This window comes from Scyliorhinus torazame, chromosome 6 (assembly GCF_047496885.1).
Source record: "Scyliorhinus torazame isolate Kashiwa2021f chromosome 6, sScyTor2.1, whole genome shotgun sequence".
Lineage (NCBI taxonomy): Eukaryota > Metazoa > Chordata > Chondrichthyes > Carcharhiniformes > Scyliorhinidae > Scyliorhinus > Scyliorhinus torazame.
In genome coordinates, this window is record NC_092712.1 from 21,100,334 (window position 1) to 21,114,337 (window position 14,004).

At 48.4% G+C, this 14,004-nt stretch overlaps 1 protein-coding gene across 6 annotated transcripts in view; it reads right to left on the bottom strand.

The window, feature by feature from the left end:
- LOC140424705 (uncharacterized) overlaps positions 1-14,004 on the bottom strand; it is a 429,538-nt gene that overhangs the window by 145,554 nt on the left and 269,980 nt on the right. For 5 of the 6 annotated variants that reach the window (XM_072508006.1, XM_072508004.1, XM_072508005.1 and 2 more), the window contains exons 27-29: positions 10,756-10,791; positions 6,794-6,910; positions 5,569-5,676 (exon numbers count right to left, since the gene is read on the bottom strand). In XM_072508006.1, the coding sequence (XP_072364107.1) occupies positions 5,569-5,676; positions 6,794-6,910; positions 10,756-10,791 (261 nt within the window). The remainder of the gene's footprint in view (positions 1-5,568; positions 5,677-6,793; positions 6,911-10,755; positions 10,792-14,004) is intronic. The other variant, XM_072508009.1, reaches the window with a different exon arrangement.

Consider the following 14,004-nt stretch of genomic DNA (forward strand, 5'->3'; position numbering starts at 1 on the left):
CTCAGTCGGTGACGGCCATGGCTGAGGGTCTCGGAAGTATGTCTGCCTCACTGGGAGACGACACCCAGTACCAGGCCTCCCTTGATGGGTTCCGCGGGACATGTCCCGCTCTTAGATGAGCATGTTCGAGACACAGCGAAGCTTGTCCCAGTCGCAGTCGCAGGTGGGCATTGCTAAGGCATGTCCCAGTCACTGAGGGCGTTGACACAAAGGTACAGACCATGGGTAACCGCCAGGGTTGGCAGAGCCAGATGATACAAGGGTAGCCGGGTCCCGAAACAGCTGCTCCATCAACCCAAGGTGAACCCCATGGCCCTATGGGCACCAACCAGGAGGAAGGGGCGCTGAGTGCCAACCCAGGCCTATCCCATGTGGCGGTGAAGGTGGCCACTAGCACTCCGGAGTTCCACCCCTCGGATGAGGCCATGTCGAGGGGTCAGCATACGGGCAGGGGGGCACGGCTATGCATGTGCCGTCGACAAGTGAACCGGGGCCCTCAGGCCCCGGAGCCCCCAGAGGACACCCGCCATTTTAAACCTTAAGAATAGAATAGACATTAACCATTTATCAGGGGCGGGATTCTCCGACCCCCCGCCGGGGGCTGGCGTGAATCCCGCCCCCGCCGGTTGCCGAATTCCCGGCACCGGATATTTGGCGGGGGTGGGAATCGCGCCGTGCCGGTTGGCGGACCCCCCGGTGATTCACCGGCCCGCGATGGGCCGAAGTCCCGCTGCTGGAATGCCTGTCCCGCCGGCGAGAATCAAACCACCTCTCTTACCGGCGGGACAAGGCGGCGTGGGCGGGCTCCGGGGTCCTGAGGGGGGCGCGGGGCGATCTGGCCCCGGGGGGTGCCCACACGGTGGCCTGGCCCGCGATCGGGGCCCACCGATCCGCGGGCGGGCCTGTGCCATGGGGGCACTCTTTTCCTTCCGCCTTCGCCATGGTCTCCACTATGGCGGAGGCGGAAGAGACCCCCTCCACTGTGCATGTGCGGGGATGCCGTGAGCGGCCGCTGACGCTCCCTCGCATGCGCCGCACGGCAAAGTCAGTTTCGCACCAGCTGGCGGGGCACCAAAGGTCTTTCCCGCCAGCTGGCGGGGTGGAAATCAGTCCGGCGTGGGCCTAGCCCTTCAAGGTTAGGGCTCGGCCCCTCAAAATGCGGAGGATTCCGCACCTTTGGGGTGGCGCGATGCCGGACTGATTCGTGCCGTTTTTGGCGCCAGTCGTCGGACATCCCGCCGATTGCGGAGAATCCCGCCCCAGATACTTACCAAACAGTGAGCTCCTTGCCTGCAGTAGGGTAAGAACCAGTTTCCACAGAGTAAAAACTTTCAAAAAAGGAAAGGTGCATCTCTTTCCCCTCTCCAGCTAATTCCCTCACTCACTGAATTCCCTCACTCACTGAATTCCCTCACTCACTGAATTCCCTCACTCACTGAATTCCCTCACTCACTGAATTCCCTCACTCACTGAATTACCTCACTCACTGAATTCCCTCACTCACTGATTTCCCTCACTCACTGAAATCCCGCACTCACTGATTTCCCTCACTCACTGATTTCCCTCACTCACTGAATTCCCTCACTCAATGAATTCCCTCACTCGCTGAATTCCCTCACTCACTGAATTCCCTCACTCACTGAATTCCCTCACTCGCTGAATTCCCTCACTCGCTGAATTCCCTCGCTCGCTGAATTCCCTCACTCACTGAATTCCCTCACTCACTGAATTCCCTCACTCACTGATTTCCCTCACTCACTGATTTCCCTCACTCACTGAATTCCCTCACTCAATGAATTCCCTCACTCATCCAATTGCCAGCGCTTTTGTTCAAACTCACTCCCAAGTTCACAACGCAGTTCAACTATTTCAACGCTGAGCCACAAACAATTAGTTTTAGTGTTTGAAATCATATGCTTTCAGGCTTTCAGAGCTCTCCATTTGACAAAAAGAGACTGACCACAGGCCACTGGAGATGATCTGGCAAAGACCATTGTCCAGTGCACCGCTGGGATTGCAACAACACTTGATAAGGATTCAAGGTTATGACTGAGAAACTTTGTATCCGGATGGTTGCATCGGATAGACTTAGCAGATTGCCAAACCCAGCAGAACAGAAGATGTATCTATGGATCTACAAGTTGACGTCACTGACATTGAACTTGAGGTTTTGATCAGGTACATTTTGAACAACACAAATACCAGCACCACAAGAAGAAACAGCAAATATTCTACACTATAGAAACTGTGGAAACCCATCATTGAAGGACGGCCTGATTCAATTCAACATGTGCACAAATACGGGACCATATGGGACAAGCTCGGCATCTCCCGGGAAGTCAGTTTTAAAGCAGGCAGGTCATCAACCAGAATCTCTGCAACCTGATATTCTTCAACAACTTAATCACTCACACCTCAGTATAGACTGGATGACAAGACTCACAAGAGAGACGGTCTATTGGCCAGGAATGGACAGTTAACATTGAAGTCATTTGTCATGACGAGGGAAGCATGTCAAGAGCGTAAGGAACCACTGATTCCACATGAGGTTCCTCCCCATCCTTGGTCCCAAATCGTAATGGACCTCTTTTCCATGTCCGCGGCATTGACTTTATTGTCATCATTGACTACTTCACCATGTACCCCATTATTTGACAATTGCACATTCTAAATACAATTTCAGTTTATTTTGTGTGCCTCGAGACGTCATTATGGATAATAATCCACAGTTTAATGGTAAGCAATTTCAGGATATGTGCCAGAAGTGGAATGTTGATCGCACTATTTCTTCTCCTCATTACCCTGGATCTAATGGCCCAGCTGAACAAGTGATTCAAACCGTGAGATCCCTAATTCTCAAATGTAGACAGACCATGCAAGAATGTTACCGCCTGAGAATGACATCTTGAAGTGCAATTATTTCATTGCTGCCCAAGAGTTGGGATTCTCTGCTCCCCGACGTCGAAATCGCGTTCAGCGGCGTGGTAGAGAATACATTTTGGCACCGAAATCGGGAGCGGCGCCGGTTTCTGAATTCTCCGCCACCTGAAAAGCAGCGTACTCTGCGCCGATTGTCCACCGCCTCAGGCCATTGCCTGAGGCCTGCCCGCGATGCTCTGTCCCTGACCAGCCGAATTCCCGACGGCGTGGATTACGTTTGCTCACACTGCCCGGGAAGCTCGTGTGGCGGCTGTGGACTCAGTCGGGGTAGGGCCAATCGGCTGGCAGGGAGGGCTTCATTTGGGGCTGGGGGCAATGTGGGCGGGCGGTCCGGGGCGTACGAACGGCCGATGGGGGGCACCACTTTGGCGGTCCAGGTCCGCGGGCTGAGTCCGCCATGGAGCACACACGGCTGCAGGCCGCCACCGTGCGACTGCACGGCCTCTGAGCTGGAAGTGCTGGGGGCCGTATTGGCAGCTAGAGCTCTACGCTGGCTCCCTGCTAGCCCCCAGCAAAACGGGGAATCAGTGGCCTCTTAGTCTTCAAAACGTAGAATCCAGCCCCATGTTTGGCAGACCAGTGGGTAGAAATTTACCGACTCGTATGCATTGTCCCCTCTCAGAAACTGTAGAGAAACGTTTACATTTAAACAAGGTGACCACCGTGAACGCTAAAAACGCGGGTACTGAATTAACAAGTTTACAGTCAAGCCAAAATGTTCACATCCAGGATCCCACAGACGGTCTGTGGCAACCGGCCAAGGTGTCAAGGGCTTGTTCGGAACCCAGATCCTGCAAAGTAATTCCAAGTAAAGGCACTAGGGTAAGACACAAGCGAAGATAAATCAGACCCACTCTGGCTCCTCAATCACCATACAGTCCTATTGCAACTGGGACAAAGGTCGGAATTTTCCGTCCATTCAGGCCAGCGGGATTCTCCAGCCTCGCCGCAGTGAATGGAGCTTTGGCTTAGCGCCGAGTTCTGCATTCTCGCTGGCAGCGGCGGCTGGACAAACTCGGATCGGACAACCCGAGCGAAATATCAGCGAATTCCCCCCCCCCCCACAATGCAAAGATTGGAGAACCCCCCACCGTGCAGGCATCAGGGTGACCCAACCTCCCCCCCGCAGCCATTGGGACAGCCTCCCCTCTCCTCATCACATGTGGCACCAACCCCTCTTCATCACTGGAATCATCCCAGGTCCTCATCACTGGCTCAAGCCCAAACTCCCTTTACAAAGCTCACTCATCCCGCAGAAGTGTTGGGTCGAGCCCACCACCCCTTAGGATTGGGGCACCACCCTCCTTCACAGGCATTGGGCCCATCCCACTGCCGGCAGCCCCCCCCTCCCCCCCCCCCTCCCAAACATCGGGTCCCCATACATATGGGAAACCCCCAGTGGGGCTCTTCAGAGGACCCACCCCTGGCACACCACCATGGCACTGCCACCTTGGCACTGCCAGATAGGTACTGCCTGGTTGGCACCACCAGGTTAGCACTGCCCAGGGTGCTAGGCCACGATCCGCACCACCCTCACTGTGCGCCCCGGTTATCACGACCAGGTTTCGTGTTTGACAATCAGTAGTGCTTCGCGCCTGTGTTACATCATGATGGGTGGGTGGAAACATAAAAGGGTCAAGCTAGAAGTTAAGCCCGCTAATCATACTATACAATATGCAAATTAGGTTTGTGCCTTTGTGGATGGAGGTAGGGTGGGGAATATCACGCTTGGGATTCTCACTGGCGCAAATCCCGTTTTTGGCCTCTTGCGAGATTTTGCGGTCATGATAGGATTTGCGCCAAATCACAGTCCACAGTTCTGCTGCTGATTTCTTGAAGCTATCTACCTATGTATAAATGTTTCTATGTGCCCGATCTAACTAAATGAACCCACAACATATTTACCAAAAATGTGATTGGATCCCATGTCTATGTAACAACACAACCATAGGCAGGCATTTTTAATGTTTTAAAGAGCTGGCCATTTAAATTACTTCACCGCTTGAACTTTTTCCCTTCTCATTGACAGGTGCATGTTGTGTATTTTTTTTAAAGGGCTGGGGATTTAAAAAAATTCACAACCTAACAGTTCGACAGACATAATACAAAAGCAAATGACTGCGGATGCTGGAATCTGAAACCAAAGAGAAAATGCTGGAAAATCTCAGCAGGTCTGGCCGCATCTGTAGGGAGAGAAAAGAGCGAACGTTTACTAGTCCAGATGACAAAGGGTCACCTGGTCTCGAAACGTTAGCTCTTTTCTCTCCCTACAGATGCTGCCAGACCTGCTGAGATTTTCCGGCATTTACTCTTTGAGTTCTACAGACATTATCCGCCCTTCACAAGCATTTATAGTTCCTTCAGAAATTTGTGACTTCCAGCTGTGGGATAAGGCCCTTGCTACAGTTAAAATGGGATCTGTTTGAACTCAACACTCAGGTCCAGGTCCCATCGTCAATATTAAAGATCCACAGCGTCGCCAGGACCCCATGTAGTTTTGGATTGGCATGAGAAAATTATGTGAAATTAAGTCCAATCAAAACTTTTGACTGTTAATACCGTCTAAGTCTTTGATGAAACTACAACGTCTTTATAAAGTGAATACATTGTTTTTTTATCACTACTTACCTGGCAGAGGTGTACGCAACCTTGTACATGCTAGCGACTTGGATTTTGGTCGTGCACCCGAACCTGGGGCTGCTGTTGGGGTTGTTGGTTGGCCTTCAGCTTCGGCCCCTTTTGAGGCAGTAATAAAGGAAAGAATGAAAGTTGTCAATATTATATTTCTGCACAAAAATAAATCTAAGAGCTTAGAATTGCGATCAATAGATGGCTATGACAATTTTGACCTCGTTATTATTCCCCCATTTGAACAATTAAAGCCAAGGTCAAGCCACACTAGGATTTGATGACATAATCTAGTAAGGGACTTAACATCAACAATTAGGGAATGCCGTGCTGTATGCTAATGTGAGTTGACGTCCTACAGATGAGAAATTGAACATGTTTTGGGCAGTTCAGCTGGATGTTAAAGATCTTCACAGCATTACTGAAAGAATTCTACCAGTGTCCCGGCAAACAGTTTTCTCCCAACCAAAGCACCAAAAATAGATTAGCTGGTCCCCATTGGGATTTGTGTTGTGAGGAATTGTTCACTTCAGCTGGGGGTAGAGATGGAAGCATTCTTATTGCCAAGCCACAAAGCTGCGACTTCCAAATCGCACTCATAAAAACTTGAGCACGTTATCCTATCTGACAGTTCAGTGCAGTTCTAAGGAGATGCTGCACAGTTGGAAGTGCTTTTATGTTGAAGACGAGCAGGCCAATATTTATTCTTCAATCAGCATTATTAAAATTGATTGTGTGATCAACATCACATTACTGATGATTTGGGGATCTTGCTGTGCCCAATTTGGATGCTACATTTTCTTTAACAACATTTTATGACACTTCAAATTTGGCTGCAAAGCACTTTGGGACACCATGAAGTTGTGAAAGAACGATATTTTTTCAGTTTTCCCAATGAGTATGTGGGACAGGCGGCCACACTTGCCTATAGTGACTACAATATTTCACTGGGTGAAGTTATTACCAGGTGCTGATGGGCATTCACAAATGTCCTTCTATTCAGTGACCCATTTATTGGTTTTCCCTGCTTTGCACTGTTTACCTTTCTCCACCCCGACTTTGTGTCATCTGCAACTTTAAACAATCTTGTTCATTGACCCCCATCACAAATAACATATATTCACTGTAAACACCGATGGCCTTGGGTCAATTTCTATATCGCTCGTTGGTTTAGCTTTATTCCAATCCGCCTCAGGGGCTTTCCTCCGAATGTATATCTTTCTACCTGCTAGCCTTGTTTCTGCTGCTGCTGGTGGTGATCGGGCTGGTATTGGCAGGCGATTAGCAGGGCAGCTTGCTCTTGCTGTTCGATGGAGGCCTGAAGCCCTGTGCCTTTCCAGTTCTGATTATGAAACAGTTAAATGTTTACAGCAAACAAACATTGAATACTGCCATCAAAGCACAATTACAGTAATGCCAAATCAGCCATTTTTAATTGTTACGGACTGTTAAAGGACCTCCATGCAGGGAATGTAAATTCATCTCCGATGGAGACCCAGATATCTGTTGAGTGATTGAAGTTGTGTTTATTAGAAGCCAATCTGACCACAGGTCCATCAAACATAAAGATATTTTGGGAAACTTAGTCTAAAAAGTTCTGTATTAAGCAATGAGCTTCTAAGCTAGATTGTCATGCCTGGAGTTTCTTCAATTGCAGAACCTGCCACTGAGATATGAAGACATAGAAAAAAAAAGAAAATCACTTGATTGAATCCCTAAATCCACCGTCAGGGATTTTCTTCCACCGTTTATTCTTGTTGGGGAACTGGATGGATTTCCAAATCCCACCTTCACACTTAAATGGCAATGGGATTGGGAGCAGAGGCCAGAAAAGCTATCCAGAGGAAAATACATCCTGTGACAGTTTATCGAAATCTCTGGACAGGGGGAGGGTACAATACAAACCATCTAGTTCCCTATCGGGTCGAATGGTTCGTGGGCAACCTTCGATTAAAAGCTGAAAAGGTACTTGATGAACTCTTTCATTATGGCTGCTGCTTCTCTCAAGCCTACAGCGGATTCCAATTCTTTCCCTGTCAATGGCTCCACCTGTATGATGACAACGCTAGCTCAGCGTCTGCCCTACCTTTTTAGGAAATTAGGTAAGGCCGGTAAGCAGCTGCAATGCCTCAAACAACCTGTTGGCAAAGCCATCGGGCAGGGGAATTAAAACTTCAAATAACTTTGGCAGTACCGCTGACAGTCAAGAGTTACTGGTCGGTGTGGTGGGGGCCCGATGGGCCGAATGGTCATCTTCTGCACTGTAGGGACTCTATGATTCTATGACCTTTCACCTCAGGAATTCCCCACCATTATTCTCCGACTCGTGTGTAGACAAGAAAAATAGGATTCAGAACTTAATTATTGAAATAAGCTCAATAACTGAAGTCAACTGCTGTTAAAATTGGTGAAGTCATAAGAAGATAGTTCAAGTTAAATGCAGCTTGCTGTTTAAAACAACAGACGGAAAAATAAAGTATTTGTTCTGTGGAATGGAGTATCCAACTCAGTATATGTGAGTAAAATGAATAAAGAACAGGCAAAAAGAAATGTAGTGGGATGTTATCAAGCTATGGGCAATCTCACAATCAACATCGCAGATCAAAGATTTGCTATCCTAATCCACCCAGTTAGCAATGCTGTTGGATAATGATGGTGCATCCTGGAACGTCAGTGCAAAAGACAAGGCTGAAACATTCCCAGCTGTTTTCAGCCAGCGATACACAGTGGAAACATCAGTCATGCTCACATCCCAAGAACAAACTGAAAGACTATATGGAATATATAACACAAAAGGAGCCTATTTGGGCTGACCGATCTATGCCTCTAATTATGCTAAACTTGATGAGGGTGAGTAGACAGTGAAGCGGGCCGACAAATATCTCTGCCTCCACATACCAAGATATTAACCTGGTTTTAATCATGATTATGAAACCCTTCACATCACTGTCCTCCCAACCCCCATGCCTATTCATATCTCTTAAGCCCTCTCCCTGTCCCCTTATAACTTCCATCCATCTCCATGCCTCCTCATCTTTCCCATGTCCCTTGCAGGCCCCTTTATTTTCCTCATGCCCCTTCCATGCCCCCCATGCATCTTCCTTTAACAGTATCCACTGTACGCTGAATCAATAATCCACTGACAAGCCTGAAAAGTCTTTGAAATATTCCTAAAACTGACACAATAACAAAAGGCACTGAAAAGATCATTTGAAAAATGATCAATTAACTAGAATCATTTACAGTATCAATGTCTGAAGATTTTATCTACGTTAGACCTGGTTTTCTGGGGAGGGGATTCACTGGGTGGGGTGGGGGGAGCATGGCGGGTATGGGGGGTGCTGGATTGGAAATCAGGCCGACTGCCACTGGGATGAGTGCAGAGGCTGTGAGGTGTGATGGAAGGCTGAGCCGAAGAGCTACCTTTGTGCTCAGGCACTTGTTTGAATGCAATGAAAAAATAATTGTCATGAAAAGCAATCCCTAGCCCTCAACCTAACCCACAGACACCCCATTCCCCACCCAAGCCAATCTGTGCTACCTCACACCCCTTTTGGCCTCTCATGCCTCCTATGAGAACCCATGTTAAAATTACGCCATGGTCCTTGATGCCCCCTTGTCCCCCACGCCTCAAGGTCCTTTTTAGCCCCATGACAAATCATGCTAATTGATGACCACCACCCACCACCCTTTGCACCTTAACTCCTCCATGCAAGTCCATCTCATGCATTTTGACAGCTTTGACAGTTCATTGACACCTCCGACAGCTCCCTGACAACGTTATAGTTCTTTCATAGTTCTTTGACAGTTCTTTGAAATTTTTACAGCTATGTCATGGTTCTTTGACAGTTCTTTGACAGATTGACAGTGCCAATGAATTTGTGTGTGAAAGTGGAGAATCATGTTTACATTTAACAATCCTGAAGGGTGCCTTTCCTTTCCAAAAGAGTGGCACAAGGTGCCTTACCTCTCCCAAAGAGTTCCCAGGACTATAACAAAAGGGGTACCCTGGCTATTCAAATGAACTCACCAAGTTCAGACCTACTCATATTCGGTCTAATCTGCATACCTTGCGTTTCACACTGCTGACGTACCAAAATCCTGGTTCATTGGAGACAGCTGCTGGCCTGTGGATGTGTGAATCCCAGCCCGACTGAAGTCCTGCCCCACAAAAATGGAACATACATTTTTCTGGAGTAAGATTTTGAATTTCCAAACCTTTCCACAGTTTTCACCAGGAGGGAGCACCTCTCCGTTACGACAGGAATTTGGACCTTTATTGTTTTTATTTTTGCTTATCTCCCTTATTTGTGTATATATTGTGAAATGCAATGTGTTGCTGTTTGAAGCAAATTCAACAGTGCCTTTCGAAGGAGAATTGGATAAATACTTAAAAATAAATAATGTACAAAGCCAATTGGAAAGAATTGGGAAATACGACTACTTGGATAGCTCTACGAAACAGCCAGTGCAGGTACCATGAACCGAACAGTGTGTCTCTATCCTGTATCATTCTACGAATCTATAAAATAATTTGCTGATTATCAGCTGATAAACCTATTCATGTACTTGGTGAATATTCCTCAGTTTTCCTGACTTAAAAAAATGTTTAACCTTCAAAAATGCTGTTGTTATTTCGTAACGTTGTGTGTTCACAGCCGAGGTGAAAGGGGAGTGTCATGGGAGGCCTGGGGCCTGTCGACCAAATGGGTGGGACACATTTATCTATTGTCACAGCAGGTTAACAAATTCCTTATTCCTTACATCCTTTGTGAAAAGAATTTCAATGCCTAATTATCATGTTAGCTGCCTTTTGCATCTGTGTTTGAAAAAAATCTTTAAAATATCACTTTAAGCAGCGTGATGGCGCAGTGGTTAACACTGCTGCCTCACAGCGCTGAGGGCCCGGGTTTGATCCCGGCGTCGGGTCACTGTCCGTGTAGTGTTTGCACACTCTCCGTGTTTGCGTGGGTTTGACCCCACAAACCAAAGATGGATTGGCCACGCAAATTGCCGCTTAATTGGAAAAAAGAATAATTGGGTACTCTAAATTTTAAAAAATAAATCACTTTAAAACATTTGAATGGAATTCCCTTTTTGCACTGCGTCTTTTCTGAGCTCTGCAAAGAACTTGATTTCCCTAATCTCATCGTTCTTGATATCAACATCCCTCATGCACTAACTTACCGCCTGCAAGCATTCTTTCTTCTTGAATCATCATCTCTGTTGACAGAGAATAGAGTTGAGTTCAAACTCGGCACATTAAAAATATTAAGAAATGGCTGCGCAGTTTATAGCTTCTGTACATGTCCTTGACTTACTATTCAACTGTGACCATCATAATTTCCAATAGGCTTAAAACATTCCACGAGAAGTTATTTGAAATGATTAAAAATTGACTGCTGCTGTGAGATAGTTCACAGGTGATAATACAAGGCTCACTTCATGCGGTCGAGCTGCAAAATGGAGGCCAGGAGGCTGAGGCTAACATTCAGATGTCACTTTCAATTGTATTAGGGAGAGGTTGGAAGGATGTGGGGAGTACCTGGCCAAGGTTGAATTATTAATGATTTAAAAGTAATTCCACCTGTAGACTAAATGATGATCTTGTAGTATCTCCCTCAGTACTCTTTATCTGCGGTGTGACCAACTCGCTTAAAGTATTATCTATGGCATCCGCAGCATCGTGGATACTCCAAAGTGAGTCCATCCGCAGCTCCAGAGCCGTCAAGGGGCAGGTTTAGCACAGTGGGCTAAACAGATGACTTGCAATGCAGAACAATACCAGTAGCACGGTTCAATTCCCGTCACAGCCTCCCCGAACAGGCGCCGGAATGTGGCGACTCGGGGCTTTTCACAGCAACATTATTTGAAGCCTACTTGTGACAATAAGCGATTTTCATTTCATTTCATTTCAAGTTAATTTCAGGGACGGAGGGTGAGAGAAGCCATCCCAGAGTAAGACTTAAATAAAAACAGAAGATGCTGGTAAAACCTAGCAATTCTGTCTCCATCTCTGGAGAGAGAAACAAAATGAAAACCTCCAGTCCAACCTGAGTGTTCTTCAGCGCAAGTCTTTGTAGTCTGAACATTGTAAAACTGTTTTCTTTGGTTCAAAGACGTTGAAGCTTAATTTTTGGCACTTCAATTGTACGGGTCCTTGATGAGCTCCATTTTTTTTCTGTGGTTGAGATTTGATCAGCATTGAAGCCTTGGCAAATGGCAGTGCATGGAGTTCCATCCTTGACGAGAGCCTGCATGATGCAGGAGCTGACACAAAAAAAAGGGCGGCACTGTCGCACAGTGATTAGCACTGTTGCTTCACAGCGCCAGGGTCCCAGGTTCGATTCCCGGCTTGGGTCACTGTGTGTGCGGAGTCTGCACGTTCTCCCCGTGTCTGCGTGGGTTTCCTCCGGGTGCTCCGGTTTCCTCCCACAAGTCCCGAAAGACGAGCTTGTTCGGTGAATTGGACATTCTGAATTCCCCCTCTGTGTACCCGAACAGGCGCCAGACTGTGGTGACTGGGGGATTTTCACAGTAACTTCATTGCAGGGTTAATGTAAGCCGACTTGTGACACTAATAAAGATTATGATAGGAGGAGGACATCCACTCTCAGTGGCTGTCAAACTGATGGCTCCCCTCAACTCCAAGACTCTGGCTCATTTCAGAGCTTGTGCAGTGACATGTGTGGGATTTTTCAAACGTCCACACACAGGAGCAGCTGCGAAATCACGGATTCCCTATTGGCCCAGGCAGCTGTCTGTATCCACTTTAACCAGGAACAGGCCCACCAGGGTGTCCAGGCTGCTGGATTTACTGCTATTGCTGACGTGCCCCAGGTCCAGCGGGTTATTGATGGCACGCATGTCACCCTCAGAGCACCAGCTCGACAGGGGATGCGACTTGCTGCACATCATGCACGTCTGTGCATGATACCCAGGCAACTTGCAAGATGCAAATATTCTGCACACTTGAAGGTTCCTGGCATCTTTGAGGCATTCCTTCAGGTGAGGGATTGGCTAGTGAGTGACATAGTCTATCCACTGAGGCCATGGCTGATGTTGCAGACGAAAAGGCCCCAGATTGAGGTGGAGAGGCGTTATAGCCAGGCTCATTCAGCAACCAGGAGCATCATCAACTGGTGCATCGGGCTCCGAAAGGTGCACTTCCACAGCCTAGGCCGCTCTGTTGGGGCTCTCCAATACAGCCCCCAGAGGAGGGGTAAGAACAGCAGGCTTCCTTGGATGAGGGAGAGGTTGATCAGCTCCCAATTCGCCGAGCAGGAGGCCAAAAGGCCAGCAGCTCCATCACCACCACCACTTCCCTCCCTGCCACCCACACCCCCTGTGCCCTCAGACCCTTCTGTCCCATTGCCCTAATTTCCCCGCGCCCCCCCACCTTCCTGATCATTAACATTACCCACTGAGGTGATAGCCTCTGCACTGGTTAATGGTGCTGGTGTAAGCTGTGCAGAGAGGTTGGTGTCTTCCCCAGAGCTCTGCTCCGGGGTGTTTTGAGACTCTGGAGGTTGGGGGGGGGGGGTGGGGGGGGTGGTGGGGGTTCTCGCTGGAAGTACATGTGGGCAAGGTGCTCAGCCAAAGATGGAAGGGCATGTATTGTGTGTTCCAGGAGGGTGGGTTCTGAGAGACATGTCGGCAGGTGGAGTGTTACTGACAGAGAGGTCTTTGGGGGCAGATGTCAGAGATCAAGGATGGCAGTGGTGCTGGGGTCACACAGATGGTTTCTCACCCTAACAGCTGGAAGGAGGTTGTTCATCTTCTTTGTGCATTTCATGCTGATTCAGGCAGTGAGGCTGCCAGCACTCACAGCCTCCACAAACTCATCCCAGGCTTCATTCTGTACAGCTGGCTGTTGTCTCCGCTCCACACTGGGAAAGAGGGTGTCGCACTGATGCACTATCAATTATGACGAGACGAGAGTAGAGAGTAATCGAGGCTTTATTAAGCAGAGATGTGTTGCCTCCTGCAGCTGCTACTGGAAATGGGAGCAGCTCGGTGTGCACACACATTTATACTCCGCCTACTGGGCGGAACCAGCAGGCTGGGATCTACCCCCGTACCTGTAGTACAGGAGCCTTACCGTATTACCTCTAATATACAAACAGTGGTGACTACCATATTCGCCCCCTGTTAAAAAAGAGTCCAGCGGGGTGGGGGGTGGGGGGGAGGGTGGGGGTGGAAAAACTATTTACAAGTATGTGAGAATTAAAAGTTTCCAATCTTTTGAAAATTTACAAATTTAGCCGGTCGGGTGCCTTGATCCTCCGCTGTGAGTGCCGCAGTCCCGATGGTGATGCAGGCGCCAGCTTGGTCGCCTGTGACTCCGGGAGCGTGTTGTCCTCATCTTCATCCCTGGGTGGAACCAGTGGGAGGATGGATTGTCCTGTAGTAAGGTGCGCTGGGGGGAGGGTGGGT